The sequence below is a fragment of the Eriocheir sinensis genome, chromosome 49, assembly GCF_024679095.1.
Source record: "Eriocheir sinensis breed Jianghai 21 chromosome 49, ASM2467909v1, whole genome shotgun sequence".
Lineage (NCBI taxonomy): Eukaryota > Metazoa > Arthropoda > Malacostraca > Decapoda > Varunidae > Eriocheir > Eriocheir sinensis.
Window position 1 is genome coordinate 4,382,335 of NC_066557.1, and position 27,962 is coordinate 4,410,296.

Below are 27,962 nucleotides of genomic sequence, written 5' to 3' on the forward strand. Positions count from 1 at the left end.
GAAGTTATCACAAATTTCATATTTTCATATTTTTATACAATTTTTTATTTCTCTGCAATGGCAAAAGAAAAGAAGGAAAAAAACATCTCCCTCGACGCTAAACCAGGCGCGATAACAGATTTGATTGACTCGTATTTTTTTTCCGGATAACAATGACTAATACAAAAAAATGATGCATGGGGCATTATATTCAGCACAATGATGATAAAAACTGGAAAAATAAAAATGTTGATAATATATATATATATATATATATATATATATATATATATATATATATATATATATATATATATATATATATATATATATATATATATATATATATATAATTTTTTAAAGTCAAGATCCAATGTTTACCCTCACGACAGAATTAATATCGGCAGGTAAATATACTTCCACTTATTACCTTAAAAAAATAAATGAATGAATAAATTATAAAAGTGCTCGACAAAAGACCAGATGATAATAATAATAATAATAATAATAATAATAATAATAATAATAATAATAATAATAATCAAATAACCCCTTTTCATGATAACTAAGTATAATTTAATATATATTGCTGCCGAAGGACCAACCCCCCCTTCCCTTCCCTTAGTTACTGCTTGTTGCCTCCTCACTGCTGCTGCTGCGGCGGTACTTGTCGCTATATACATAAATACTTCTCCTCCAAGACTAAATAGGATGTTAAACTGTTAATGTCCACCACTGGAACCAGAGGGTGGTGGTGGTGAATGAGAAACTGATTATCCTTTCTCTTGCTTATTTTTTCTTCCATCATCCTCTTCTTCCTTTTCTTTTTTGTCTTCCCTTATCTCTTTTCTTTCTCTTCCTTCGCTTTTTCTTCCATCCTCATCTTCCTCTTACTTTGCTTTTTAGTCTTCCATTCTTCTCCTTTTCCTTCCATCATTTTATTTTCTTCTATCTTCATCTTCATCTTCCTTCTTTTATTTTCTTCCTCCCTGGTTCGTTCATCATCCAGTAAACTCTTCAGTCTCCTACATTACATGTGGCAGCCTGATGAACCTGTTTACCTGTCCTAATCAAAGGGCAGGTGACAGGCTCTTCCTTTCCTCCCCCAACACACCTGGGTAGCCAAAACATTCACTGCACACCTGTCTACCTGGAGCTAAGATGACTCCCACACCCAAACAGGTAACCTGACACCTGGCACAAGACGAGCTGAAGTGTGCACCTATATTAACAAGTCACACACCTGCAATTAATGACATCATACACATCCCTCTTTAAGGTACAGGTAACAATCCTCACACCTGTCACTATTTAGACATTGCATATACCTGTCTATCATAGCTCACAGGTGACAATACAAAGCTGAGGCAGAATACCTGTACATTATGATTACAGGTAATGAATCACACCTGTAATTAGTAATAACATACACCTGTTCCCTCCAGAGTACAGGTAAAAATTTTCACACCTGCTACTAATTAGACACTGCACACACCTGTCTATCATAGATCACAAGTGACAAAACGAGGTGAGGCAGTGTACCTGTACACTAAATAATCACAGGTAATGAATCACACACACCTGCCCTATATGAATGATTATAGACAAAGGTGACGATGCATAGCTGTCCCTTAGTAAGAGAATACAGGTGACAGTACAAAGGTGAGGCTACATACCTTGACACACCTGGTCACTCACTATCTCGTTAAGCAATTCACACACCTGCCACTGTGGTAATTACAATACAAAGGCGACTTTACACCTGGCAATTCAAGGTGATAATCCACACATACACACACACACACACACACACAAACACCCACACACACCTGTCCCTCTCATGCCTAGTGATTACAAATGTGAGTAGAATTAAAACACCTGCCACTAGTAATCACAATACACAGGTGAGTGACTATACCTGTTTGTTAAGACTTCAGGTAATCATTCAATATTATAAAGGTTGTTATTTAGGTATGTATATTTATGTTTACTCTTCAAAAAATAACACAAACAACAAAGCTTGACTTAACAACACTTTAGCTGCTCCAAAAAGCTGAGTGAAAGCTTAGAAAAACAAGCTTGGTGAGTTTTGACTATTCATTCACATATTCATGTATATATATTTTTCTATTGAGTGGCTTCTACATATATATATTTTTTGTGGTGTTACTCAAAAAAAGCTCTGGCTGTCTTGTGCTGTTGTGGTGGTGGTGGTGTGATGGCCGTGGTGGTGTAGTGGTAGTGTCACTCTGTTTATACTAACCTGGCAAATAAGCCCCGCCCAAGCCAGCCTAGCATCCACCAATAGGAGCTAACATCTTCCTGCCACCTACCAATCACCTGCAGAATTGGGGAGGGGGTGTGGCTTGCTTGTGGATTGGCCAATGACATACACTTATAGGGAAAGGGGGAGGAGCTTATTTGCCTTGTTAATGTGACCAGCAGATGTGTGAGTGTGTGTGCGTCTGTTTGTGTGGTAGTTCGAAGGAATGGTGTGTTTGTGTTAGTTTTTGTTCTTATAAACACACACTCATATCTTTCCTTCTGAAGTGCAAATATGAAAGTAATTAATCTCCACTCGCTTCCAAGACACTTTCTAATACAACTTTACTCTTTTAGACTTCTTTCCTCTTCTTTCACATTCTCTTTTCTCTCTTTCACCCCAGCCTTTTATCTCATGTCTCTGAGGTGTTTCTAAAGTAATATCAAACCTTTCCCTCCCTCTTGTTGGCTGTCATAAACTGCACCTGTCCTCCCCTCTAGCTCATAATGGCCTCACCCACTCACCACCTATACATAAGATCTTCCCCTCAAAGTGTTAGTGGCTTCACCCTCCCCAAGCTTACCAAAATAAACAGACGGATAGAGAGATGCTTAGGCTGACAGACAGAGATAAATGTATGGACAGACAGATCAGCTGAAACTTACGATAGAATATTTAGAGGTTAACTTGAGAAAAACCAAAAAATAATTACAATAGTTTCATTATGTACAGAAAATAAACAAGGGGATAAAGTTCTCATTGCTAAGCTTTGGCATTCTTTTAGGGTTAATCTGGACTGTGTGAGTACGTAAATAATGCTGATTTTATTTCCTTATAATCTACTGTATTCATAACCTTATACCGGGTCACCGATTTACCTCTTGCAGCTCTTTGTGACAGGTCTGCAGATGGCTGTGACCTGTGCTGACCTGACCTAACCTCTGCTTCTCCTCCTCTTCTCTACTGCTTTTTTTTAACCAGTGGTGACATGATTTACACTTTTCTCCTTCTCCTCCTCTTCCTCAACATCCCCATTCTCTATTTCAACAATTATCTGATTTCCACATTTCTCTCTCTCTCTCTCTCTCTCTCTCTGGCCTCTACTCTGATAACAACCCGATTCAATGCTTTTTCTCCATATTTTCCTTTTAATTATCTCCAATGATCTAAATAAACCCTTTATCCCTTTCTCCTTCCTTAAATGGTGACCTAATCTAACCTTTCTATTCTCCTCTTCTTCCTTATCCATCTCTCTTTTTATCCTCCTCTTCCTTATGAATCAATCTTATCAATGTATCAATGTTGACATAATCTGACCTCCTGCTCTTCTTCCTCCTGCACCAACAATGACCAAATTTCACCTTTCCTTTTCTTCCCCAAGTGTCAGTCTGTGTAAATGGTGACCTACTCTACCCTAATCTCCTCACATCTGCTTCCACTAAAGGGAGGACAGTGGAGAATATCTGCTTCCTGTACAATCTAACTCTTTGATCATAATGTTAAGTTGGATTTAAGCTGTGTTTGATCCTCTTAGTAAATTTCCCACCAAAACAACAAATAAATAAATAAAAGAACCTACACAAACAAAATTATTTACCCAAAAACACGAAAATATTAACAAAAAGACATACTAACACCATAATCAAACAAATGAATTCAAAACCCGAGGAGATAATGTCAATGAATAAAAACCAGCTAACTAGGAAGCATCAATGCTGGTTACAGTATAATAATAATAATAATAATAATAATAATAATAATAATAATAATAATAATAATAGGGGCAGCAACATCAGCCCTATCTTTGTATAACTTTAATGTCAACTGAGTAAAAATATCAGTGTCTGGTGGCAGTAATAATCATGTGGGGTCTGTTTAGTGTGCCCTGTCCATACACACACACACACACACACACACACACACACACACACACACACACACACACACACACACTGGTCAAAGCATTGGTGGTGGTGGTTCTGGTTTTGTGGAAGAGAAATATGTCTCCTCATCACTTTCAGTCCTTTCTCCTCCTATTCTTCTTACTCTTCCTCCTCTATCTCCTCTACCTCCTTGGTTAATCCTAATCTATTATCTTGCTATATATATAATAACTTCCTCGTAACTCAACCTGGGTAAGAAACAAGACGGTAATAATAATAACGATACTACAAAAATCATTTATAAAAGAAGGATGATCAACGCACTCTCTAAGAAATGCAGAACATGCTCTATACATACATAATTATACTGCCTCTTCTTTTCGGAAGGTAGACAAAGCGAAGGAAAGAGAAAAAAATAGCTGTAAGTACTAATGAATTATTCCATTAAAGAAATGAAGGAAAAATTAATATAGGTTACCTGCCCCCTTGTTTGCATCACACCTTGGGTTGTGTATGTGTGTGTGTGAGAGAGAGAGAGAGAGAGAGAGAGAGAGAGAGAGAGAGAGAGAGAGAGAGAGAGAGAGAGAGAGAGAGAGAGAGAGAGAGAGAGAGAGAGAGAGAGAGAGAAAAAAAAACCAAGAGATGGAAAGATACGTGTATAGAGAAAAAATATTATGAAAAAACACAAAAACAAAAAGCTGATAAAAATAATAACTAAATGAAACCCAAAGTTATGATGCTTCCTAATAATCAAGTTAGAGCTTAGACTTCCACACACACACACACACACACACACACACACACACACCTGGGTCAGTCAAGCATTGTGTACAGCCAAGTAAGGTAGAGCCACAGCATGGAAGCAGGTGTGTGTATAAAATTAACAAATAAATAGGAAAATATGATACAGACAATGCACACAGCCACTCACGTCCCCCCCAGCAGACCTACAGACAGACACCCACCTTTACCTGCCTTTCCTTTCTTTCCCTTACGCACTTACATTCTCGCACCCCAATACTATTCCTGGCACATAAACATAGCTATGCGCACACACAGCCCCCACGCACACACACACGCACACAGATGTCATTGGTTAAGTCACAGAAAGACAAAACCAATGTACAGGACTGGCGGGGTTAGTGGTGGTGATGGTGGTTGTAGTGGTGAGTGGGTGGGGATGGAGGACACAACACCCCCTCTCCCACTCACTCCTCCCTCTCTCCCCTCTCAAGCATCAGGTCTGAGTGGGGGAACAAACATACATAAGAAGCGTTTTTTCTCTCTATCGCACAGGAATGAAAAAACCCATATCAGGCCCCTCCTCTCCTTTCTCTTCCAGGACACCCCACACCCCATAGCCCCACGCCGCCCAGCCAGACCCCCTAAATAGGTACTTTAGGGTGGTGGCGTATGGCAGATGGAGGTGGCAGCTGAGGCGGTGGCGGCCCGTCGGTAGAAAAATCTCAGCCGTCTGTGGCGGCCGCCCTGAGTCAACAGTCCGAGGAGTTAGCATCTGTGTTGTTGTTGTTGATGGTGGCGGTGGCGGGTGCCGGTTGTTGGGGGGGACTGGCGGCCGTGGAGGGGATGGGGGCTGGGGTCTTCTTGTTGCGGGTGAGACGGTCCAACTCCGCCGCTGCATCAGACCGCATGGCTGCCTTGTCTAGGGGGAAGGAAGAACACAGATCAGTTAACTACTTGACTTGTCGTTTAGGTGTTTAATTGGTTGTTTTGGTGGCTTTGGAAAGCTGAACGACAATATGCAATGTTCGTGCAATGGCAAAGCTGTGAGTTGGGGATTGGGGGGGTGAAGGGGGCACTAATCTGAGTGGATGATGCTTACTCCACCTATATTGTCAGTCATGACACTAATAATAAGGTGGATTTGAGATTAAGGGGCTGTGGGAGGGCTGGGGGAGGGGTTGAGATAGGTAGTTAAATGTCTAAGGTCAGGCATCCGTGTGTCTGTGCGCTGTGATCTGTGTCTGCACCTGTGTCCTTATCCATGTCCACAAGCTTTGGTGAGCATCAGATATGTTCAAGCTCAAGTCATTGAACTTGAGGCAATAGTGGCGCCCAAGTCTATTCCTTAGCCAGTAGGCGGTAATGTAATTGTTTTGTTAGAATACTTCATTCCAAATGTAACTAATATTTTTTAGTATTTTCTTTCTAGTGCAAAACAAACAATAAGCAACAGAATCAAAATATGAGAATATGTTCATATTTTATATTACATGCGGCCAGGCGCAAGAAGCCAGCACCAAAACAACAACAACATACACAACTTGCATCAATGGTTGAAGACTTGATTTGCATGTCATTCTTCATTCTGGGTGTGGGTGCTCTTCCCAAGTTATTGTAAGCAGAGTATTCTGGGTCTGGGTGTGCTTGGAAAGGCTCATTACTTGAAATGTTTGGAGCTCTTCATCCCACACTTCTTTCTACATTCATTTCCCATGGTTTTTGTCTCAATAGCTGTGTTTTCTGGGATGGAAGTGTTGCCCCATCCTTCAGCCTATTCATACATGGGTATCTGTCTAGTTTCTTTCATAAAGAAAACTTACAGTCAGCAAGAGCACTTGCATGTGAAGGTGTGTTCTTAGCATGACCAAATCACATTCAATCTCCCCACGCCAAGTCACGTGATGTTTTTGTGGCACTGGAAGCAGCCTATGCCATTTAGTGAGCATCAGACTCATTAAGTGTTCATGTTATTACTACGAGACACAGGTGTTGTCACTTCATGAGCTCTCATATTTGTCTATTTACGAATATTTCATGGAAGCATAACTTATGTTACTATATTCAATTTTACTGGTGACAGAGCTTTCCTGATTGTTTATTAAGTTAGAATTTTATTCTACTGTGTAAATCAGACACCACAAATATTACCAGTGTGTATGAATATATACAAATATAAGTGCAGACTTTGATTGAACTCTAGAATGTTTCATTGGTCATATATAAACAAAAAATCAAAATAGGCTACTTTTTAGCACCACTACTGCAAGCTGAGACTTGAAACCAGTCCCTCCACCAAATTTGTAGCTATGCTGGGCCATTGTTGGGCACCCCTGTACCATCCCCTTGGCATACACTCCTAACTGATGATGATTATTGTACTTTTGAAATAAGGAAATAATGAAGCACAGAGAAGTATTGCAGTCACTGCCAGCTCACCATGTGTGGTAGGATCAATAGATGCTTCTCACTCTTTTCCCACATTTGAAATTGCCTGACAGACATAGACACTGGTGAGGAAACAGATCATGGCCACAGACAAATGGATGACTGGCCTTAGTCAACCCTTCTTATAAGGCAGAGGAGAATGTTGATAAAAGCACAACATTCAATCCATGACACATATGCAGATTGGTGTTAGTAAAGCTTGTAACCTGAAATGGAAAGTCAACACCTGGTCTAATTTTAATCAAGACGGAGCAGGGAGCAGTATTATGGCTATAAAAAAGGTAATTAAATGATCATATCAATATTATACCAGCAGCTCTAACATATTATAAAAGATTGGGGGCTATTTAGCTATATCAAAATTGTTATTAAAGAAGGGGAATATAAAGTGGTGCAGGGGAGGGAGATTTATATCAAGCTTGGGGTCTCTTTACTTATGTTACAATAGTGTGTATATTGTGTGTGTGTTCTCCACTGTGTTTGAAGTGATGGTTGGTTACACTTCTGTTGACTTTTTATCAAACTATCTTACTCTTTATTGGACAATGAAAAGTCAGAAAAAAAAAAAATAAATAAATAAATCACCTTTATTAAAGATTAAGGCACTTGAGAAATGTGAGATAACCTTAACAAATAAATTCCTCTCTCTCTCTCTCTCTCTCTCTCTCTCTCTCTCTCTCTCTCTCTCTCTCTCTCTCTCTCTCTCTCTCTCTCTCTCTCTCTCTCTCTCTCTCTCTCTCTCTCTCTCATATTCAAATTGAGTATGTGCATGTTAGTGGTGTAGGGGGGAGGTGGGGGGGGTGTCAGGGCTGAGCAGGGCAACAAACAACACACAGGTAACCTAGGTAGGCACAACAGAGCAAGCCTGAAAAGTGCGGCGATGGCAACTCCTGCAGCCAGCCAAGGTAAACAATGGGAAAAAATAAAAAGATAAAAAATATATAAAAACAAACCAAGAAAATACAATAGAGGTAACTGACCGACTAGTATGTAAAACAGCGCCTTGGGAGAACAGCAGCAACGATGACTATAATGATAACAACAGCAACAATGATAATAATGATAATAATAATAATAATGATGAAACACAACAGCCACTTCAGAGTAACAACAACATTGCCAATACCAGAAGCTTGGATCATGGCAGGGTGGATGAAGGGATGGGAGGGAGGGGAGGGAAGGGATGGAGTGAGTGAGAAAGAGAGGGATGGAGAAAGGGTGGAGAGGGATGGTGGGTGCGTGAAAAATGAGAAGGATGCAGAGAGGGATGGAGGAAGGGCGGAGAAAAGAGGGGGATGAAGGGAGGGTGATAAAAGATGAATGGAGGCAGGGTGAGAGAGAGAGAGGGATGGAGGGAGGATGAAGAGAGGGATGAAAGGAAGGTGAGAACAAAAGATGGATGGAAATAAGAAAAAAAAATGAAAAGTCACAGAGGGGAAAGTGGTGAGGAGGTAATGGGAGTGATAGAGGAAGAGGAAGAAGTGGAGGAAACGTGGGAGTAGAGGGACGAGAAAGTGAGTAATATAGAGTAATGAGGAGGACAAGGAGGGGAGAGAGCTAGTGAATATAATGGGGAAGGAAGGAAAGGAGGAAGGAAAAAAGGAAGACCTGAAGGAATAACAACAACATAAAAAGAAATATAGAAAGGAAGGGAGCAAAGAAAATTATTGAAAAGGGGAAGGAAGACTTGAAGACACACACAAATTAAGAAATATAGGAAGGAAGGATGTAAAAAAGAAAATATGGAAGGGAGGATGAAAGGAAAGAACACAAAGATAAAACAAAGGAAGAGCAAGAAAATGAACGAACGAAGGAAGGCAAGTAAGACAGAAGAAAGGAAAGGAAAGAGGAAGAAAGGAAGACAGAATGACAATGGAAGGTAAGGAGGAAGCAGGGAACAAGACAGCCAAGGAGGAGGAGGAGGAGACATGTATGGGGGGGGTTGAAGGGGTACAACAGCCTGCATCAACAACATAACAACGTGAGGTGTGTTGGTATACCTGAGGCCCACCTTAATGCAGGCTGGTCCAGGTGGGCTCCTCGCCATAGACTGCGGCAAAAGGCATGCAGAGGACAGAGTTGTGTTACTTTGCCATGGGGAGGGGGGGGGGGGGTGATGGAGAGGTGATGCAAGGGGTGGGGAAGAGGGAGGGGAGTGGATAATTGATAAAAATGGTGTGTGGGGAGAGAGGGAGGGAGAATGGAGGGGGAAAGGTAGGGAGTGACTGGAAGGGGAGGGAGTGAAACTGAGGGAAGGGAATAAGAATGGAGGGGAGGTGCCAGAAGGGGAGGAATGATAAATGAAGGGAGTGACAGGAAGGAGTGACATGGGAGAAGGGAGTGTGTGAGATCAGGAAAGTACGTATAAGAGAAAGAGATGGGAGAAGTTGGGAAATGAGGGAATAACAAAGGGAGGGAGGGAAATAAGTGAGGGAAGGTAATGTAGGTAAGTGGAAGGAAAGAAGGAAGGGAAGGGAAAGAAGTGATATGAGGAGATAGAGACAAAACCAGGAGTATACGAGGGGATAAAAAGATATGAGAAGGGATATGTCATAGTGAAGGGGTGAAGAAAGGACTGAAAGGTAAAGGGGGGGGGGGGGTGAGAATGAAGATGAAGACAAAATTATTGGATACCTCTTTCAGCCTTCTATAAATTGCTCTCTGTCTTGATGTGGCAGAAAATTAAAAAAATGACTCTCCACCCAAACCTAACCATCTTATGTGCCTCTCCCGTGAACAACAAACCAAATCAAGGCTGGCAGGAGCACCATGAGGCTTACTTATCACAAGACTTGCTCAGGATGTAAAAAAAAATTGTGTTGCATATAGGGAGCCCTGATTTCTTCATTGGTGGGTGGTTAAGTACTTGCTCTGTATAGGGGCTTGAACTGTAAATAAGGACTTCAGATCATATTGCTAGTGATGTCAAATATGTTAATTCTAAGAGCTCTGATATCTTCCTTTTCTTTTTTAAAGTAAAGGAAGCAGCTCATAGTCACACATACAAAAAAGCCAGCTAATCACTCCTTCAACAAAGAAAAAAGTAAGAGTATCCAAAAGGAGTGTGAAATAGTTAGCTGACCTCCCTTTTTTTTACAGTAATGGAAGTAGCTCAAGGGCACAGAAAAAAGGCCTGTCGATCACTGTTTCCATAAAGAACATTGGGGATGGTTGTGTAATTTGTAAATATAGGCTTCAAAACTGTAAATAGTTAAGATTTCAACAACTGTAAAAGTATAGTAAAATGGCCTGATGGAATAGTTATAAGGAGCTGCTGCCATATTTTGAGCACTGTTAGTACATAGCAGCAAATATGTCTACTCTTGAAAGTCCTGATTTCTTCCTTCATAAATCAAGTTAGTTTGCAATATCAAGACACCGGCCAAAGTGAATAAGGACTTGGGGTTATAAGAGGACCTTGTAAACATTGTGTTTGAAGAGCGAGTTTTCTAGGAGCAATTTTACCTTGCTTGAGAAAAGAAGATATGCAAATGTCTGTTTGTATTATTGAGATAAAAATAACTGTGAATATGGAGTTAGTATTAACCCTTTTCTTGCGATCTAATTTTAAATTAATTAACACCTCAGTGCGGAGCATAAAAAGAAAAAAAAAGTCCCCCAATAAATTAAATTTTGCTTCCTGAACACAAATATATAAATATTGTAATGCTACAACATTTTTTACCAAAGTAATCAGCATCTTGCAGAGTAAGCTTTTTGCAATACTGTGCTGCCTGGCAAAAGATGCTGATGACAGATATGGCAGATGCTTCAGGTATAATAGACAGCACACCTATCTTTTCCCTAACAAAACATTTTCTGTTTATGTATTCATGTTCAATCACTTGATACTGAATTTTCTGTAATTCTATGGGAAAAAAAAAGTGCCGCGCCTCTGCGCAACAGTGTCGTACATCCCTTTGACATTATAAGGGCTACTGACTACAATTCAAACAAAATATGATTTATGTTTGGAAACACTGCAGCAGATGCCACATATTGATTTTCACTTAATTTCCGCACAAAAGAATTGGCGCTCTACTTAGAAATTATCCTGGCCCATATGTGGGACACTCACAGGCAACGGCACCAAAGTCTGTGTTTCATTTATGGGACACTTGCAGGGAAAGGGTTAGACCTGATATTAAAATAGGGACTTGTAAATATAGTGTTAGTGTCAAATGAGCACTCTAGCCTACAATATCTTCCTAACAAAAGAAAGTACACATATCTGAAATACTGTGACAAAACAACTGTAAATAGGGAGTTAGTATTAAACAGGAACCTGACATTGAAATGGAGATTTGTAAATATGGTGGCGCTGACTATACAGTACCTGGCAAACCATCGTAGGTGTGGGGCCATGATTACACACCTTCACCTGACAACCCAACATACTGGTTTTACATAATGCAGTCTGTCAGCTAAACTCCTTCTCTCTATGTTACCATATACCAAGCAGACCACTTGGCAAACTCACCTAGATACAAAATTACCTACTGCAGCAGGCCATTGCTCTGTTACTGTCTGCTGCATAGAGCTTGGTGCGTGCACTTGGAAGGCACTGTAAATGTTGCTAACTAGGCATTGATTGCACAGTAAAACTTATTTATTTGCACTGTAGTTAGTGCTTTGAATGTGTGGATTACAACCCATCAGCTGCAGTTAGCCCACTGTTGTTTTCATTGCTGAATTGTGCTGCATTGTGTTTGACCGATCATGTAGTGTTAACTGTGTGAGCCAACTTCCAGTGTTAACTGTGCAGGACCTCTGCCACCAAACAGATAAATCTAATTATCCTATTCTTTTTGTATATATCTCTTAAGATTGATTTGTCAATAAAACACACACTGGGAGTAATATTATCATCATATAACACAATGATAAGGCCTCCCTTCAAATATAGAGCACAGTTCTAGTCCCCTAATTAAAGGAATGACCGAATTACTTGAGTTCAGTGATGCTCTAAAAAATTATTCCACCCCAAAAGGACTCAGCTGTAAGAGGAATGACTCAGCTACTCAACCTCTTAGTACTGGAAAAAGAGACTCTTACGAGGAGACAATTCAGTTCATCAAGTAACTGAAAAAGTTCAGTAATATCAATCACTCCAAGTTTTTTGAGTTACAAACCAACTCAAAAACAAGAAATAATGGTCAACGAATTCAAGCAAGGCCATGTAATACAGGGATTTGCAAGAGTTTCTTCTCAAACTGAGTTGTCCACCAGTGGAACAACCTTCCAGCAAGAGTAGTAAGTGCAAAAACCATCAAATCCTTTAAAAATTGCATTGGCTGTTACTTTGTGGTGTTAGGAGTAAACTGAAAGTGCATACCCATATTCTTTCATCTGTTCTGCACGCATGAAGTGCCTATCAAGCATATTAAAAGACTAGAGCAGGATACCTCATAATGAGCCAACAGGCAATGTTGCTTGCCTTTCCATGTCTCCATGTTTGCATGCACTCACCGTTTGCTTTGATGGCGCCGGGTGGGGGGCTGTTGGTGGCGGTCTTCTTGCTCAGGAGTGAGTTGAAGAAGTTGGCTAACACCCCTTCACTGGGTCCCTGCCCACCTGGCTTATTCGTCTCAATCTGCACCAACACATAGCAACAATACACACAGTTAGTTTAGGCACAACACATTACACAACACAGGGTTAAGGCCACAACACCCAGTCCTACACACATTACACTTCTATGCACCCCTATAAATACTTCAGTATACCCATATCATATACAACCCTTAAAAACAAACTGAACTACTAGGAAGAACACTAAAATTTTACACGTAACCCACCCACCCTGGATACACCTAAAATACACCCAATGCACAACAGATATACCCCCTTGAAATGCACTATACCACTGCAAAATGGAGCCAGATTCATAAAAAAGTAATGTCCTTTTTTGCCTGATTGACTGAGAATGGGGTTAGTATGAGGATACACTGGGATTCAAGTGATATTGTCAAGAGATTGCTGCTGCTAAGGGAAAAATGATTGAATCACACACAGGACTGAGTTTCTAATGAGCTACTGTGCCTCTTGCCCTTACATTCCCACCCCACCCCACCCCCCTCTGCTCCCGCCACATGGGCTGTGGCACAAATTGGGGCATGACAATGTATGAAAAAATAATCACACATGTAGACATTAAAAATTATGATTTATGTCCCAAAAACACCATTAATGTTTAGAAATGTCCAAAAATAATAAGAGAATTTGAAGTTACAAAAAGATCTATAAAATTCAAATTGTACCTTCTTAACATAAGCATAAAAATATGTAAAAAAGTAGACAAAACACCTTGTTCAATGATGTAGAATGACAGACTATGTGCTGCAAAAACTAAGTTGAACAAGAAGTGAGAAAATCTGTACACAAAAATTAATATCTATGATATGAAAGTAAATCCAATCAAGTGAGAAATCTATGTATACACCATGCATTGATAGTGCTTGGCCAAAGACGTCACCACTGTACTGATGACTAACTCAAAAGCCTCAACAAAAGAACCAACCATGAAAAAGAAAACATGGCAATATAAAACCAAACACCAAACAATGCTCATCTACACTAAAATAAAAATAAGTAAATAAATTAATCACTGTCAAAATCTAAAGAAAAAAACTCTCTCACCCCACATGCAGAAAATATTATGTTCACAGAGCTATTTTCTGTTCCCCATTTTAATCAAATACTAAATAAAAAAAACATGACAGGAAAAAAAATGTATCCATTTTTACAAGCCTTCCTATGTGCCCCAAAAATCACATCCAGTACTGCCACTAGATGGAAAAAAAAGTATGAGTGCTTCTCATGCCAACAAGGTAGATGCAGGAGAGAAAGGAAGACTGGGTGAGCCAGAGCAGAAGAGGAAAGCTATGATTTGGTTGCTGCATGCTGTGAGTACTTGATATGGTGACAGCAACAGCAGCAGCAAAGTAATGGTGGTATGAGTTTAAAAGAAGTTGTAGTAGTAAATTTAGAATCCGTAGTAATAGTGGAAGCAAGACAGGTTGAGAATCCCTTATCCAAAATTCCTAGGACTGAAAGTGTTGTAGATTTCAGATTTTTTCGGATTTTGGAATATGCAGGCCCTTTTGTCATTTTCAACAATATCTTTACATCAGAGAGCACACAACACGCGGTAATCACAATAAGTAACGAGTGAAGGTGTTCCTGTGACGACTGCTCACATCAAACTAATGCATGGCAGCACCAGAGTTGTCAGGTCATGGACTGAGTTCCTGCCCAATCCCATCCCAAAATAAGCCCAGAACCCGCGGTGGTGGTGGGCAGATGTTTTTACGCCCAAGGTGTCAACGCAGCAGTAGGTTTACCCGCTCAATTGGGTGGGTATTCCACGGACCAGGCAACCCTGAGCAGCACACAACAGCTGTACGTGGTGGAGCCTTCCCATCACTTAGTGGAATTTCCCATTTGTGACGCGTCATGTCAGCATTCAAAACACTTTCGGATTTTGGAATTTCAGATAAAGGATTTTCAACCTGTAGTAGTAGTAGTAGTAAAAGTAGTGACAATCTAAGTTCAGTCCATGTAAATGAGGAATGTGAAGAATATATATTAAAAAATCCTGCCAGCCAAATTTGGGCTCTTAAAAACAAAAGAAACGCGTGAAAAAAAGTTTTTGAGGCTAAACTTGATCCCTCTAAAAATGCAGGAACTTGAGTGAGAAAAATGTCAGGGAGACGAAAATTGATCCCTTCAGAGTACAAACATTTGCAAAAAGAGGAAAAACATGGTGTTTCAGGCTAATTTGTTGTTGTAAAGAGAGGAACATGTGCAGAAAAATAAAAAAAAATAATGTCTTGAACCAGCTTAGGCAATACATTACTCCTGAGGCATCTCAACACTAATGCCTGCATTCCAACCTCTCCCCTACTAAGAAGTGTCCATTATTACCAACTCAAAAAAACTTCAGCTTCTAAACTTTTTTTGCCTTCATTAAATTCTACATACTTCACTCCCACTTTACTTTACTTGACCTTTTTGAGACAATTTACTGACAGAGGAAAATAGTATGTTAGACGTAGCCACCAACCTGTGAGCATGGTTGATAGAAAGCTCTTAGGGAACAGGACCCAGCATACTGATATTGTTGGAAAAGATTTTAAGGGAATGGCTGAGGAAGGGAGAGCTTGTAATATGGCTTGGAATGACCAGAAGGGGTGAGGAATAGGGCAAAACAAAACCAAGTAAATATGTGTATGAGTGAATAAGCTGTTTGTGAAGGCTGGGATGGAAACAGCAACAGCGATAGTGACAAACAAATGAGTCTCTTAGTGAGCTACAGCAGGGCCTTGAAGGGAGGGTCAGTACAGGCACAGGCTCAGGGCAGGACAGAACACTTACAGATGCTGGCCTCCATATCTAAAGGCATGAATGGAAGATACACCCACTATAGACCTTTGCCAAGTCTCCTAAATATAGAATTGTCACATATATGTTCTAGGTTTTCTTGGATTCTTTATATAAATAAAGATAAAAGAACATTATACTCTCAGCTACCTTTCTTTGCCTATATAAATTGAGACAGGAGAACATTATATCATCTATACTACCTTTCCTTTTCCACATCTACAAAGACAACTATGGGGAACCTTTACAGCTGTTTCTGTGTAGGGGGCAGCAGAGCACTTATCTATCCTTCAGCCTTGACAGATAATTTGCTGGCTCCGGGACAGAAGGACAGGTAAGTACACAACTGCCATCTATAAAGCAGCTGTTTTTTTATTATATTGTCAGTTATATTTGATCCTATACATAAATTAATATAGATAGATATAGATACATTCCTGGAACACTTTACTGTAAATGTTGCCTGTATCTCTGGAACATCATATCTATTCTACCTTGGTGTCTCTACATCAATCAAAGGCAATGGATATTTCTGGAAGTGAAAGACTTGCTTATAAATCATTACAGAACATACAGGATTCAGCATGACAAAAAAGCAATATAATGCATCATCCCTCTTCAAACTGGACTTCTCATCATATCTTGAAAGCATTGAGGTTCCTAATAACTACACGACAACTAACCTTCACTACATTACTTATGAATTTGTACATGGAGGAATGGAGAACTCTACGCAACAAAGTTCAGGGAAACAGAAAAGTACCTGAGTATTGCAGCAACCAAGAAAATAGTCATCAGACAATTCTCCCTTTGTCATCCACATGTTTTAGTTGAATGACTTCAATACCTGAGTGTTATGAGAAACCATGGCCTGTATGACTCAATCCCTTGCACCTGCCCATTTGAACACCTGTACTATCAATACCTATCAATGCCTCCACACCTCCTCTGCCCCTCATGCACATACGTACACACACATCTGAACACCAACATACAAACAAACATTGCAATTCTGTGTTCAATCTACGAAAATAAAGTTTCACAGAATCGAAAACTGAGGTAGTTGTCAAGATTCCCACATTCCAAACATGTATTTAAAATTTATGACTTTTTGTTTACTGAAAGAAATATGAACATACTCTATGAATGAGCTTAAATGATTACCAAGACCTGACCATGGCCACAAAAAATTTTATAATGCAGGAAAATAAAGTTATTACTACACTAACACATTCTCTGATAGATAATTGTATAACTTTTACTGTAATGATGAATTCTGGCAAGATATATAATAACTGCATATTATTATCAACTTTACTTATGAATCAATGTTATGCTTCAGAATAATTTTGGTAATACAGGATTAAAAAATTTAAATGACAAAATGCAGCTTTTCAAAGAGCAAAGAAACCAACATCTAACTAATTACACTCACATCCCTTCCCTTCACTTTCTTCATGGCTGACTATCTTCACAGCTCACCCTCAGAACCCCTGAACCTAACCCTATCTTGCTTTACACTTACCTAAACCAATCCTCTAACAGCACCTTAGACTACCCCAACACCTAATCTCTGCACTCAGGCCCATAGCCTCAAATATTTTTGGCCTTAAACACCCATATTTGATAATAATTTCATAGAGGTTGTGGATATTTTCATGGGCAGTTTTAAACCCGGCTGATTGGCTGAATGAATGGATGAATACCTGAATGAACGTGGGACTGATCAAGTGGGTAGGCAGGTGGGTGGGTAGGTAGGTAGGTGGGTAGGTTGGAAGGTGGGTAGGTAGGTAGGTAGGTGAGTAGGTAGGTAGCTGGGTGGGTAGGTAGGTGGGTAGGTAGGTCCTAGTGATAATATGACAAGGCTTCTGTATCATGAATGTGAAAAACACTCATGAGAGCCCAACTAATCTCTTTTGTGGCATTTGGAAGTGTTTTCTGAGAGCCAAAAGCATCTGACAACATGACTGACTCCTATCCTCTTACAGCACCCTTGCCTACCCCAATCCCACCTTATTTACTCCCAATTGACATCCCATCTCTTCTCTCATCAGCCATCACCACCCTATCTCTTCTCATCAAGCCACCACAGCCTCACCCTTCAATATCTCTGCCACATCTAACCCTCACCTCCAAGAGTCACCTTATGGCATTTCAAACTACCCTCACAGTGACGCAGTTTGGTTGTTTTGATCCTCACCCTTCAAGTTCTCTGCCACAGCCACCCCTTTACACTCCTCTCTTGAATCCTACAGCATTAACCCAGTGTAGATGTTTTAACCTTCACCCTTTGAGATCTCTTGCCACATCTAAACCCTTATACTCTCCCATCTTAAAGAATCACCCTTTGACAATGACAAAGTTTAGCTGGTTTAATCTTCACCCTTCAAGATCTATCACACACTTCCCCCTTTAACCCGTAAGCTGCGGGACTGAGATTCTGAGTGCGTCGCCTAGTGCGGCTATATCAGCGAGAGATTGACCTTCAATAAATGATATCTAAGTTACATAAACGTGTCATAAATATTACAATACACATATCTGTAGCTCGAAATGTGTTGTATCCTGCATATTTCTTAGATTTTTCTATCACAAAAATGTTTTTCTGGCAGTATCTGAAAACTTTTAGCCTGTTTGAAAAGCCCGCTTCCAGAAGGCTTACAGCAGCTTAAGTGTCACCCTACAATAGTGTTTCACTTCTCTTGCATTGACCCACTTTGACTTTTAACATTACTCTCATTGCCCATTTACAAGTCTATTAACAGTAAACTAAGAGTCAGCAGCCTTCCTTTGTCTGGTATCTAGTTATCTATTTGTGAACCCAGAAAATTTATTCAGTTTAGAAAGCAGCTCATGGGAAAAAAAAAAAAAAAAAAAAAAAAAACTGAGTGCTGCTTCAAAAAAAAAATATATATATATATATATATATATATATATATATATATATATATATATATATATATATATATATATATATATATATATATATATATATAATTGAAAGGAGTGTCAATTTGGTTGGTAAGGTGTCTTGAGTCCATTCCATACACTGATGGAATCTGTATTAGTGGTGATGTTACCTGTAAAGGCGGCTTTACACCTGGCAATTCCTAGTCGGCAATACATGCGTGGCTGCATTTTTGGTCTGGGTCTGGGTCTGGGAGCCCTTCTCGCGGCAAGTTTTCTGCAGCTGAGCGCATTCATCTTGTATTGCCAACTGGCGGCTGAGTACAACATGTCGGCGCCAATAAAACAAGAAATGACAGATACAGACAACAAGATTTGGAGCAAGGAGGCCGAGATGGCATTACTAGAAGAGGTTAGGCAGCATAGATACTTGTGGGACCCACAAGATAAGCTGTATGAGAAGTTGAGTCTACACAAAACAACTTTTGAGAGAGTGGCAGCAACATCCGAGAAATGTTTATCTCTTTGCGAGATATCGGAGGTAAGGAACGATTATTTTCGTGTATTATATAATCACACGATGTAATGCCCGGGGGTTGCGATGGCATGTTCCTCCCTTCTCCTTTGTTGTTAAATGCAACAATGAACAATCAATCAATCAATCAATACTACTGAAGGTAAAACTCGTTTACTTAAAGTATTTCTACAATATTAGGCTAAAGGACCAAACTCATTGTGGTTTTAATATATGGTAGTAGCCTTTTGGGGTGTCTGGGATGAATTCATGCCCTTGCATTTACTAGCAGTTTACGTCTTGATGCTCCTGGCGGCTCCTCCCACGTGTGAACGTACTTGCTCCTGAGAGCACCCAGCTGGTCTAGCCACTAGATCATCGCGGCTGTATTGCCGGCCAGGAATTGCCAGGTGTAAAGCCGCCTTTAGTTTAGGTATATTTTTGTCCTGATAAAAAGAGTGTGTGAAAAGTGAGGTTTATATATTACTGCTGTTTGTGTATACTAAAAGTGTGTTTGTGTGTATAAGTGTTGCATGTGTGCCTGTACGTTTGAGTATATTTTTGTTCTGGTAAACAATAGAGACAGTGTGAATGGTGGGGTTTATATATCACTGCTGTTTGTGTATACTGGAAGTGTGTTGTGTAAATTAGTGTTGCATGTGTACCTGTATATTTGGGTGTTTTTGTCCTGATAAACAAAAGTGTGAGAGGTGGGGTTTATATCACTGCTGTGTATATGTGGTTTGCATGTGGATGTGATGACTGTATGTGCTGGGAAGAGTGCATATTAAGGCTCTGTAGGTATAGCTTTGTCCTCCTTTTACAACCTAGACATTAAAGAACCTTATCCTATGACCCTCTAACTCTTGTGCATGTATTTTGGAAGCGTGTATGTGATGGGAAGAGTCATATTGGGACCTTAAACAAGAAGTTATCATTTTGTCCTTTTGTAACCTAGACATTTAGGAACCGTGCCCAATGACACTATGACAATTCTATATGTATATTGGAAGTATGTGTGTGTATTAAGTCTATGTACTAAGAAGGTTGCACATTAGGACTGTAAATAAATATGTTTAGTTTTGTTATCCTTTCTCAACCTTAGCTTTAAGGAACCCTGCCCTATGATACCCTCTAGGACAGTCTACCCAAGAGAACACACTAGCTCTCTTCTCCTTACCTTCTTCGGTGAACCTATCTGGTTGGCAGGCACGCCGGTGGACACCCGCCGGTCGCTGGTCTTCTGCACTGCTGGGGACTGCCTTAGCGGTGACTCCTGGCGGCCTTGAGGGGGGTGAGGTGCCCCACTGCCACCAGCCTGCAGCTGGGAGAGATGCCTCGCCAGGAAGGCCTGTTCGTCCTCAGCCTGGACTTCCACCTCTCTCGCCACAGCCTGTTAAAGAGAAAACAGTGACTCATTATTTGCTCTGACACTGAAGTCAAGATGTGCAAGGAAAGAGGCACAGACAAGTTATGGGAATTTTTTTTGTGGGGCTTGGAAAGGAAAAATGTATTGAGAGAATGTAAAGGAAATGCTCTTCTATAAGCTGTACTTTACAAGTCTTACTGTATTACAAGTAGTACTGTACAAGAGTTGCTTTGACAATGTTAGGCATACCAATCCATCCCATCCCACATATGCAACATATATAAATTACATAAACTGGGGATCCCCTTCCCAACGAATGGAATAGTTACATCCTCGTACATTGGGTGGTGTTGGGCTCAGTGAATACAAGTGTTAATTACAAACATTACACACCAATGAACAATAACATAAGACCAGAGAACTAAACACCATGAAATCTAAAAACCATTTTATGACAGCATAGTAGACCTCAAGAACCTCCCTCTAAGACCACAGGAAAAATTCAACTGCCCAAAAGAACCTTTCTGAGACTTGTGCTGTGTGACTTTTTTTAATATGATTTTCTAATCTTCTTTACCATAAATACAAATGCAAAATAAACTTTATAAGCAAATAACTACATAAATAAATAAATAAACAAATAAATATACTAATAAAAATCTATATCATAACAATAAACAAATATACAATTAAATAATTAAATAAATGAACAAATGAATAAACAAACTAATACATAGGGCCCTAGGAGCACCGAGCAGAAGAGAGCAGTCCCCACCTTGCGCACGACGGGTGGCCGCACTATAACGTCGGTGTAGTAGTCTTCAGGGGTCATGGTGTGCATGTTCTCGTACAGGATGGCGATCTTCTTCTCATTGTCCCACCCTGCTGGTCTGTGGTGAGGAATAAGGACATATACTAACTGCCAGTTTTCTCTTCTCTCAGTCCTTCACACATGATAATCAGTCTCTTTTCCTTTAGCTTATTCCATAGTTTATTTTCTGACAATATCTCAAGTTAATCTTCCTTTACAGTATTTACCAGTTTAGCTTTTCTTAAAACTATTACTAAAGGTTTTCCTCAGTAAAAGATGTTAATCCGCTCAGAGAAATAAGTCTGTCAATTTACTTTCAGAAATAATCAAATGTCTACCTTTATCTATCTTTATATTTCCTACATAAACTGGGGTCACCTTACACACACTCAAATGAAATGTTCCAAAGTCTTTCAGGGACGGTACTGGCTGGCATACAGAAGTCCAGCACATGATCACTCTTGGTGAATGACACAAACACACACTCACATAAACACGGCATCCTTCTCCACCACCAGCGCCGGAGTCCTAAAGGGGAAGTTGTAGATTTTATGGACTAGATACTTGTACAGGAGGTCACAGTTCTTGTCCTCCTTCACCGAGGTATAAAAGAGTGCCGCGCCATACTGGAGGCAGAATTTTCGTATCGACTGCTGAATGAAATCAAAGTGTTCCTCCTTGTAGTCGTAATCTTTCTCTAACGTCGACATGTAGTCCGTCTGTAAGGGGAGAAGTGACTTTGGTTAGTACTTCATTCTTTGCGGTTCTTAGCTGTCTGCTTTATTACAGTACTAATCTTGATATTGCTATGGAGATGGTGCCTACGTCTGCTTTTAAAAAGGGATTAATACAACCGTGCTTTAAGTTTCTATCATTCAGATTTGTAGGAGTCAAAATTTTCTTGCATTTTGAGAGTTTGATGCAACTAATTATATCATGTAGTCATTTACTGTTCTTGTTATGGTAAATTCTGTCACACATGTGCTTTATTCTGGCATCTCTTGCTTCATTCTTTCAACAATCTGGCAGACACTAACAATCATTCATGTTCCCACAGCAGTAATATAACACATCCATTACTACATTAACCCCTTCAATACGGTGACGCCGACATCGGTGTCACCATAGGCGTCATTGTAAGGAAAGGGTTAATCCTCTTCTAAACCTCTTAATCCTTTTCTAAACCTCTTAAGAGGAAATGGAAGAGGATTAAGAGGTTTAGAAGAGGATTAATTTTCTTCCATTTCCTCTTAACCCTTTCTATACTGTGACGCCAATGTCTGCATCACTGTATGGAAAGGGTTAATGATGACAACTACTTATAATAATAATAATAATAATAGTATGTAGTTCATTTTTGCTCTGAGGCATAAAAATAAAACAGAAAAACAGAAAAAGCATAAAAACATAATACCACATCATATAACATATCCATTACTACCTTGGTGATGACCACAACAACGTATGATAATAAGAACAATAGTAATAGTTTTCTTTTGCCGAGAGTAAAAAAGTGTAAAAACATAACACAACATGACGTGACAGCATCCGCTACTACCTTGGTGACGACCACAATGACGTGAAGGCCAAGGTTCCGAGTCAACACGTTCTCAGCGAGGGGCAGCACCGGCTCGTCCTCCCCCTCAAGGTTGCGGGAAGACCTCTTCATGGGGGAGCCCGCCTCAAGCTCATCCCCAGGCTCAACGTAGTCCTGCCAGAGCCGCGACACTGTGCAGGGGAGAGGAGGAAGGTGAGAGGTAATGGTGACAGAATACTAGAAAAAGAGAGGAGAAGGAGGAGAGTGAGAGGTGATGGTGACAGAACACTACTAGAAATAGAGGAGAAGGAGAGTGAGAGGTAATGGTGACAGAACACTACTAGAAATAGAGAGGAGAAGGAGGAGAGTGAGAGGTGATGGTGACAGAGGGGAGAGTAACACCGGTAAAGAGAGAGCAGTAAGAAGAGATGGAGGAGGCTGAAAGGTGGTGACAATAGGGAAAAGGAACACTATGCTGAGGGGAGAAGAGGAGAATGAGAGGTGATATTGAGGAGGGGGAGTAACATTGCTAAAGGGAGTGGAGGAGGAGGAGGAGGAGGAGGAGGAGGGTGCAACTGATGGAGAATGAGAAGAGAATGTGGGTGCTAATGGGTGTGACAAAAGAGGAAATAAATGAAGTAGGAATGAATAAGACACTTGTTTATGGTGAAAAGAGGAAATAAAGATTAACTTGGTACTGGCTGAAGGAAATACAAAAGGATATGGGGGTAAATGTGGCACTGGTTATGAGGAAGAGGAGTAGAGGAGAAGAAAGGAAGTTGGCTCGAGACAAAAAAATGACTAATGAAAAAATGCAATTATAATTAAAAAAAATTATAAGTTTGAAAGAAAATTATTAAAAGGAAAACCAAGACATATTTAAAATAAAACAAAGGCAATTAAGCTAAACCAAGCTTCTCCTGTCTGTTTGTGGGTGCAGTGCCTTGTATATTTTTTATTGTTTTGCCCTTGAAGTGGCTCCTTTACTATAAAGAACAACCTAACACCCAAACAACCCTCCCTTACTCAATCAGTGTGTCAGGCCAGTCCTGATATGCAGTTAAAAAACTTGGGAGCATAACAAAATATTTAGTGAAAAAGCTAAGAAGTGGACAAAGAGATATGAGGAAAAAGATGCTGGGTATCATAAGGAGATAGGACGCAAGTATCATGGATTAGATAACAAACAAATGTTGAAGATATAAAGATGACTATGAAGAATAAGACATGGGTTTGGGCAGGTCATATCAAGTGTTGAACTGATAAAAGATGCGAACGAGCTAAGCAACAGAGGCAACCCAGGAATATGTAAGATAAGTCAAGGCAAACAGAGGACAGGAGGGAAAGGATAAATTAAAACATTTCATGAAGCAGAATGGAGTACACTGATACCAAATGGAGAGGTAAAGAATGTTGGGAAAAGCCTTCATTCTGCAGTGGACTAGTAATGGTTGAAGATGATGATGAGGATGAGGATGGTGACCCACTCCCACACCTCCCAACTCACTCTTGTCCTGGCGCTCCTTGAAGTGGTCGGGGTCGAGGTTGAGCTTGTCGATGTGGTCCTGTAGGGTGGAGGCCCACGTGTGTAGCTGGTCCATGATGGCCCAGGGTGTGGTCATGGAAACGGTGAGGAGGACAAGGGTGTGCTCCAGGTTAGTGGGGTTCACGGCATACTCCAGCAGCTCACCGTGGACTGGCTCACCGTCAAGCACCCACACACTCAGCCGGGTGTGGTCTGGGGGCAGGAGTGGGTGTGGTTATTCAATGGAATTTAGCATGATTTATTACAACTTATAACAGTACAGACCAGAGTATCCAAGTATCAAACCCTAAATAGAAACAAAGACAGCACAAAGTATCAAATGGGAGCATGTGGAAAATAACACAAAGGCTTATCTGAATACCTACTACTGGAATAATGGACTCGTGTACATCTTTTTTTTCTTTTACAGTATAGGAAGCTTCTCAAGAAAACAAAGAAAGGGCTGATAAGCACTACATCCAACAAAGAAGTAGAAAAAGTATTGAGTAGGAGTGCCAATTTTTGTTAGATCTGTCCTGATACTTCCCTATTGAAAGATTAATGTTGGTTACTCTTGCATAAGGGATTTGGACAGTGTACTATGTGTGGGTGCATCCCATATATAGTGAAAGTGTGTGTGTGTGTGTGTGTGTGTGTGTACTCACCGTCTCGGTACTCGTCCCGCACGTCGATGTAGGCATACTCCAGCCCTGAGCCCTTCTTGGGGTCTTCATTACCCTGAAGCTTGGCAATGAGTGTGGTCTTGCCTGATTCATTGTCACCTGAAAGACAAAACACAATGCACAGGTGATTTAACAGATTAAGAACAACTTGTGTCTTTTGTTTGTCATTTTACTACACTGAAGTTGAATGATCAGTTACAGTAAAAAGCATATCCTGAATACCTAACTTACACCATAACAAGATAAACCACTTTTCTATTGTCCCAGACCCCATCCTGTTTCTCTTTCCCTCGTTCTTCTTCTACTTTTCATTTAAAGGGTTGGATGGGCTATTAGTTTATCCCACTCTTGACAATAGAATAATCTCTCCCCCTTGATGCTCATCCCTTATCTTATTCCATATTATTTGAAGACCCTGACCCCATACCTATACAGACATCACAGGTCCCAATCTCTCCCCTTCCCTGTCAAACATGAACAACACTCACCCAACACCAGCACAGATTTGCACGATGGTAGTTTGTTTCGTTCGCTTGACTGCACCTCTCCTAGGATCTTCTTCCTGTAGAAAACAAAAACACAAATTAGACACTTTGAAACTCCTCGATACCATAACTGAGCATTGAAAACTACTTCAGCCTTGTAAGATAGAGGATTAGATGTTGGTATTTCTATATATTTACTAACCTTATGCTTATTACAGACAGGTCTCTTGGCTGTATACACTGCTAAACTTAGTAAACACTCACACTTGATCAGACATAAAAGTTTACCTTGACAATGTTTCAAGTTCATCAAAAACAGAAGTCTTCATTCACATGTCACCTAATTATTTGATATTACCTGCCCATGACAAATCAAATTAGATACATCTAATTTAATTTAGTCAGTCAGTCTATCATGACATGGTAACAAAAATGAGTATGCACAATGTATAACTTGGTGAGACTAATTATCAAGTATTGTTCAGTAAATAAATTCAATATTATGTAGCAATTTACTAAAAAGCTTGACAAACAAGTAGATGTCAAGTAGATACTGATTACCTATACAGCAATTTGGCAAATTGATTGAACCAGTAACCTGCTCCTGCTCTATGAAGAAAAAAAATATATACATATAAACTAACAATGATATTAATTGATGATAATCTGATATCATAATAGTGAGAGCAAGGGCAAGACCAAGACATGCTCCACTCATTAAAAAGAAACTACATTAAATGTACGTAAATAAATATTATTATTATATGCAGTTAAATCATCAACATGACAAACAACAAAATACAGTAAAATTCAATTCAATATAACACAATAGAATTCTAAAATGAACCAACCTACGCAGCTTGACCTACCCTGAGGGAGAGTAACCTAACCCCGCCAAAAGTGACACAGCCCCACCAACACATTGACCCAGGGTGAAGGGATTTCATCCATATGATATAATAATGAGTAAAAGTGTGAATGAAAAATGACTATTATAATGCCCACAATTGCCTGACAGCAACATGACTCAGACTACATGAAATCAATACAGGTAACATGAGGGATAATGACAGGTGTGGGAAGTTCAGGTGTGGGAGGAGGCAAGCACAGTTTCCATGGCTGTGAGGGGCGTGCCAAGGTACTTCAATTAACCGCTCACACCTGAGGTTGGCGATACATAGCTAGGACAGGTGTCGGACGAGTAAATAATGGGAGGAGGTGTAACCATCCCTCCCTCCCTCCCTTCCTCTCACACACACTCACACTCACACTCACACTCACACACACACACACAGGCACAAGCAAACAGCCGGGCGGCGTGGGCGTGCGGGCGGCGGGTGTCAGTGGGAGGTGTGGTGGAGGCGGTGGTGACGGCTGGAATGTCCCAGCCTGTACCACACCCCCTTTTCTTCTTCTCTCCCGCCACCCTCGCCCCTGTAGAGCCACCAGTGGGTCCACCGCCTCGTCTGGTGCCCCTGTCACTCACCACAGGTTCTCCTTCTCCTCAGCCTTCTCCTTGCGAAGGTCGGAAAGCCCAGAGAGGGCAGACCTTGCCCCGCCGAGCGCCATGTTGTCATGACCAACACTATAGACGGGGGAACACGCTCACCTCACCACCCTTATTTAAAACTTTACGCTTATACACGCATCTTATCACCCAATACATTATTATCTATAATTTTGTTAATGCAACTAGTATATTAAAACTATTATCAAGCGTGAGATAAGTAAGGTGAAGAAATACAACAGAGGGATCGAGAACCAAGAAATATAACATGGATTCTTTTGATAATATACTTCAATGTGCAGTTTATTACCTAAAATTATGTTATTTCCAATTCCCAGCCACTTCTGATATATTAATGGCCCTTTTCTGAGTACAGGGGGCGAGAAAATTGAGCTTTTGCACAAAGGATCGAATGGTGTCTGAAAGAGGATCGAGTGTTCGGTCCCTCCACCCGCCACAGGTGAGCAGTGACGTCATGCCCCGGTGAGTCACTGTCAGAGGGCGGCTTTCTTCCCGAGCTGAATATCCTTCCTGACGCTGGGGCATGAAGGTGTCTCTGTCCTCCTCGGCCTCATCAAGCTCATCTATCAACCTTCTCATTCATTACACACCCCGGAAGAGACGTACAACTAAGAAGATACTATGTTTCTTCACTCATCTTCCTAGCTCCTCCTCCTCCTTTACCTTCGTCATCTTTCTCTTGTCTATCTTCTTTTACCTCATTCACTGCAGATATTAACCTTTTCATTCATTCCACACCCCTATAGACACCGAGAAAATCCAATGCTACTAAATTTCCCCGCTCCTCCTCCGGCCGCTTCCTCCTCCTCCTCTTAACAATTTCGCGAGTCATTCCTCTGACATTACTTCTTGTCTTCTTCACCGTAATAATGAGTGATTTCTCCTCTATTCCCTGGCTGGCATTTCA

At 40.4% G+C, this 27,962-nt stretch overlaps 1 protein-coding gene across 4 annotated transcripts; it reads right to left on the minus strand.

Moving 5' to 3' along the window:
* Nucleotides 1-27,175, minus strand: LOC126981717 (cytoplasmic dynein 1 light intermediate chain 2-like). Of its 4 annotated transcripts, none has more exons than XM_050833156.1 (11): nucleotides 27,014-27,174; nucleotides 25,531-25,604; nucleotides 25,025-25,141; nucleotides 24,342-24,572; nucleotides 22,856-23,025; nucleotides 21,787-22,016; nucleotides 21,262-21,376; nucleotides 20,298-20,510; nucleotides 12,784-12,907; nucleotides 9,326-9,364; nucleotides 5,640-5,788 (listed from the first exon to the last, which is right to left on the minus strand). In XM_050833156.1, the coding sequence occupies exons 1-10, from the start codon at nucleotides 27,094-27,096 to the stop codon at nucleotides 9,327-9,329; spliced, it is 1,395 nt and encodes a 464-aa protein (XP_050689113.1). In that variant the 5' UTR covers nucleotides 27,097-27,174; the 3' UTR covers nucleotides 5,640-5,788; nucleotide 9,326. The 4 variants fall into 4 exon arrangements, with proteins under 4 accessions (XP_050689111.1, XP_050689113.1, XP_050689112.1 ...); XM_050833155.1 differs by having other exon boundaries at nucleotides 9,315-9,364; XM_050833154.1 differs by lacking the exon at nucleotides 9,326-9,364 and having other exon boundaries at nucleotides 1-5,788.
* Nucleotides 27,176-27,962: the final 787 nt, after the last annotated feature.

Excerpts from the sequence above, each read along its gene's own strand:
- LOC126981717 (XM_050833153.1), bottom strand. The coding sequence starts at position 27,096 with ATGGCGCTCGGCGGGGCAAGGTCTGCCCTCTCTGGGCTTTCCGACCTT. Across the intron at positions 25,142-25,530 it reads CAAATCTGTGCTGGTGTTGG|GTGACAATGAATCAGGCAAG; the intron begins GTGAGTGTTGTT and ends TTTGTCTTTCAG. Across the intron at positions 21,377-21,786 it reads GAGAAGGATGCCGTGTTTAT|ACCAGCAGGGTGGGACAATG; the intron begins GTGAGTGTGTGT and ends TCCTCACCACAG.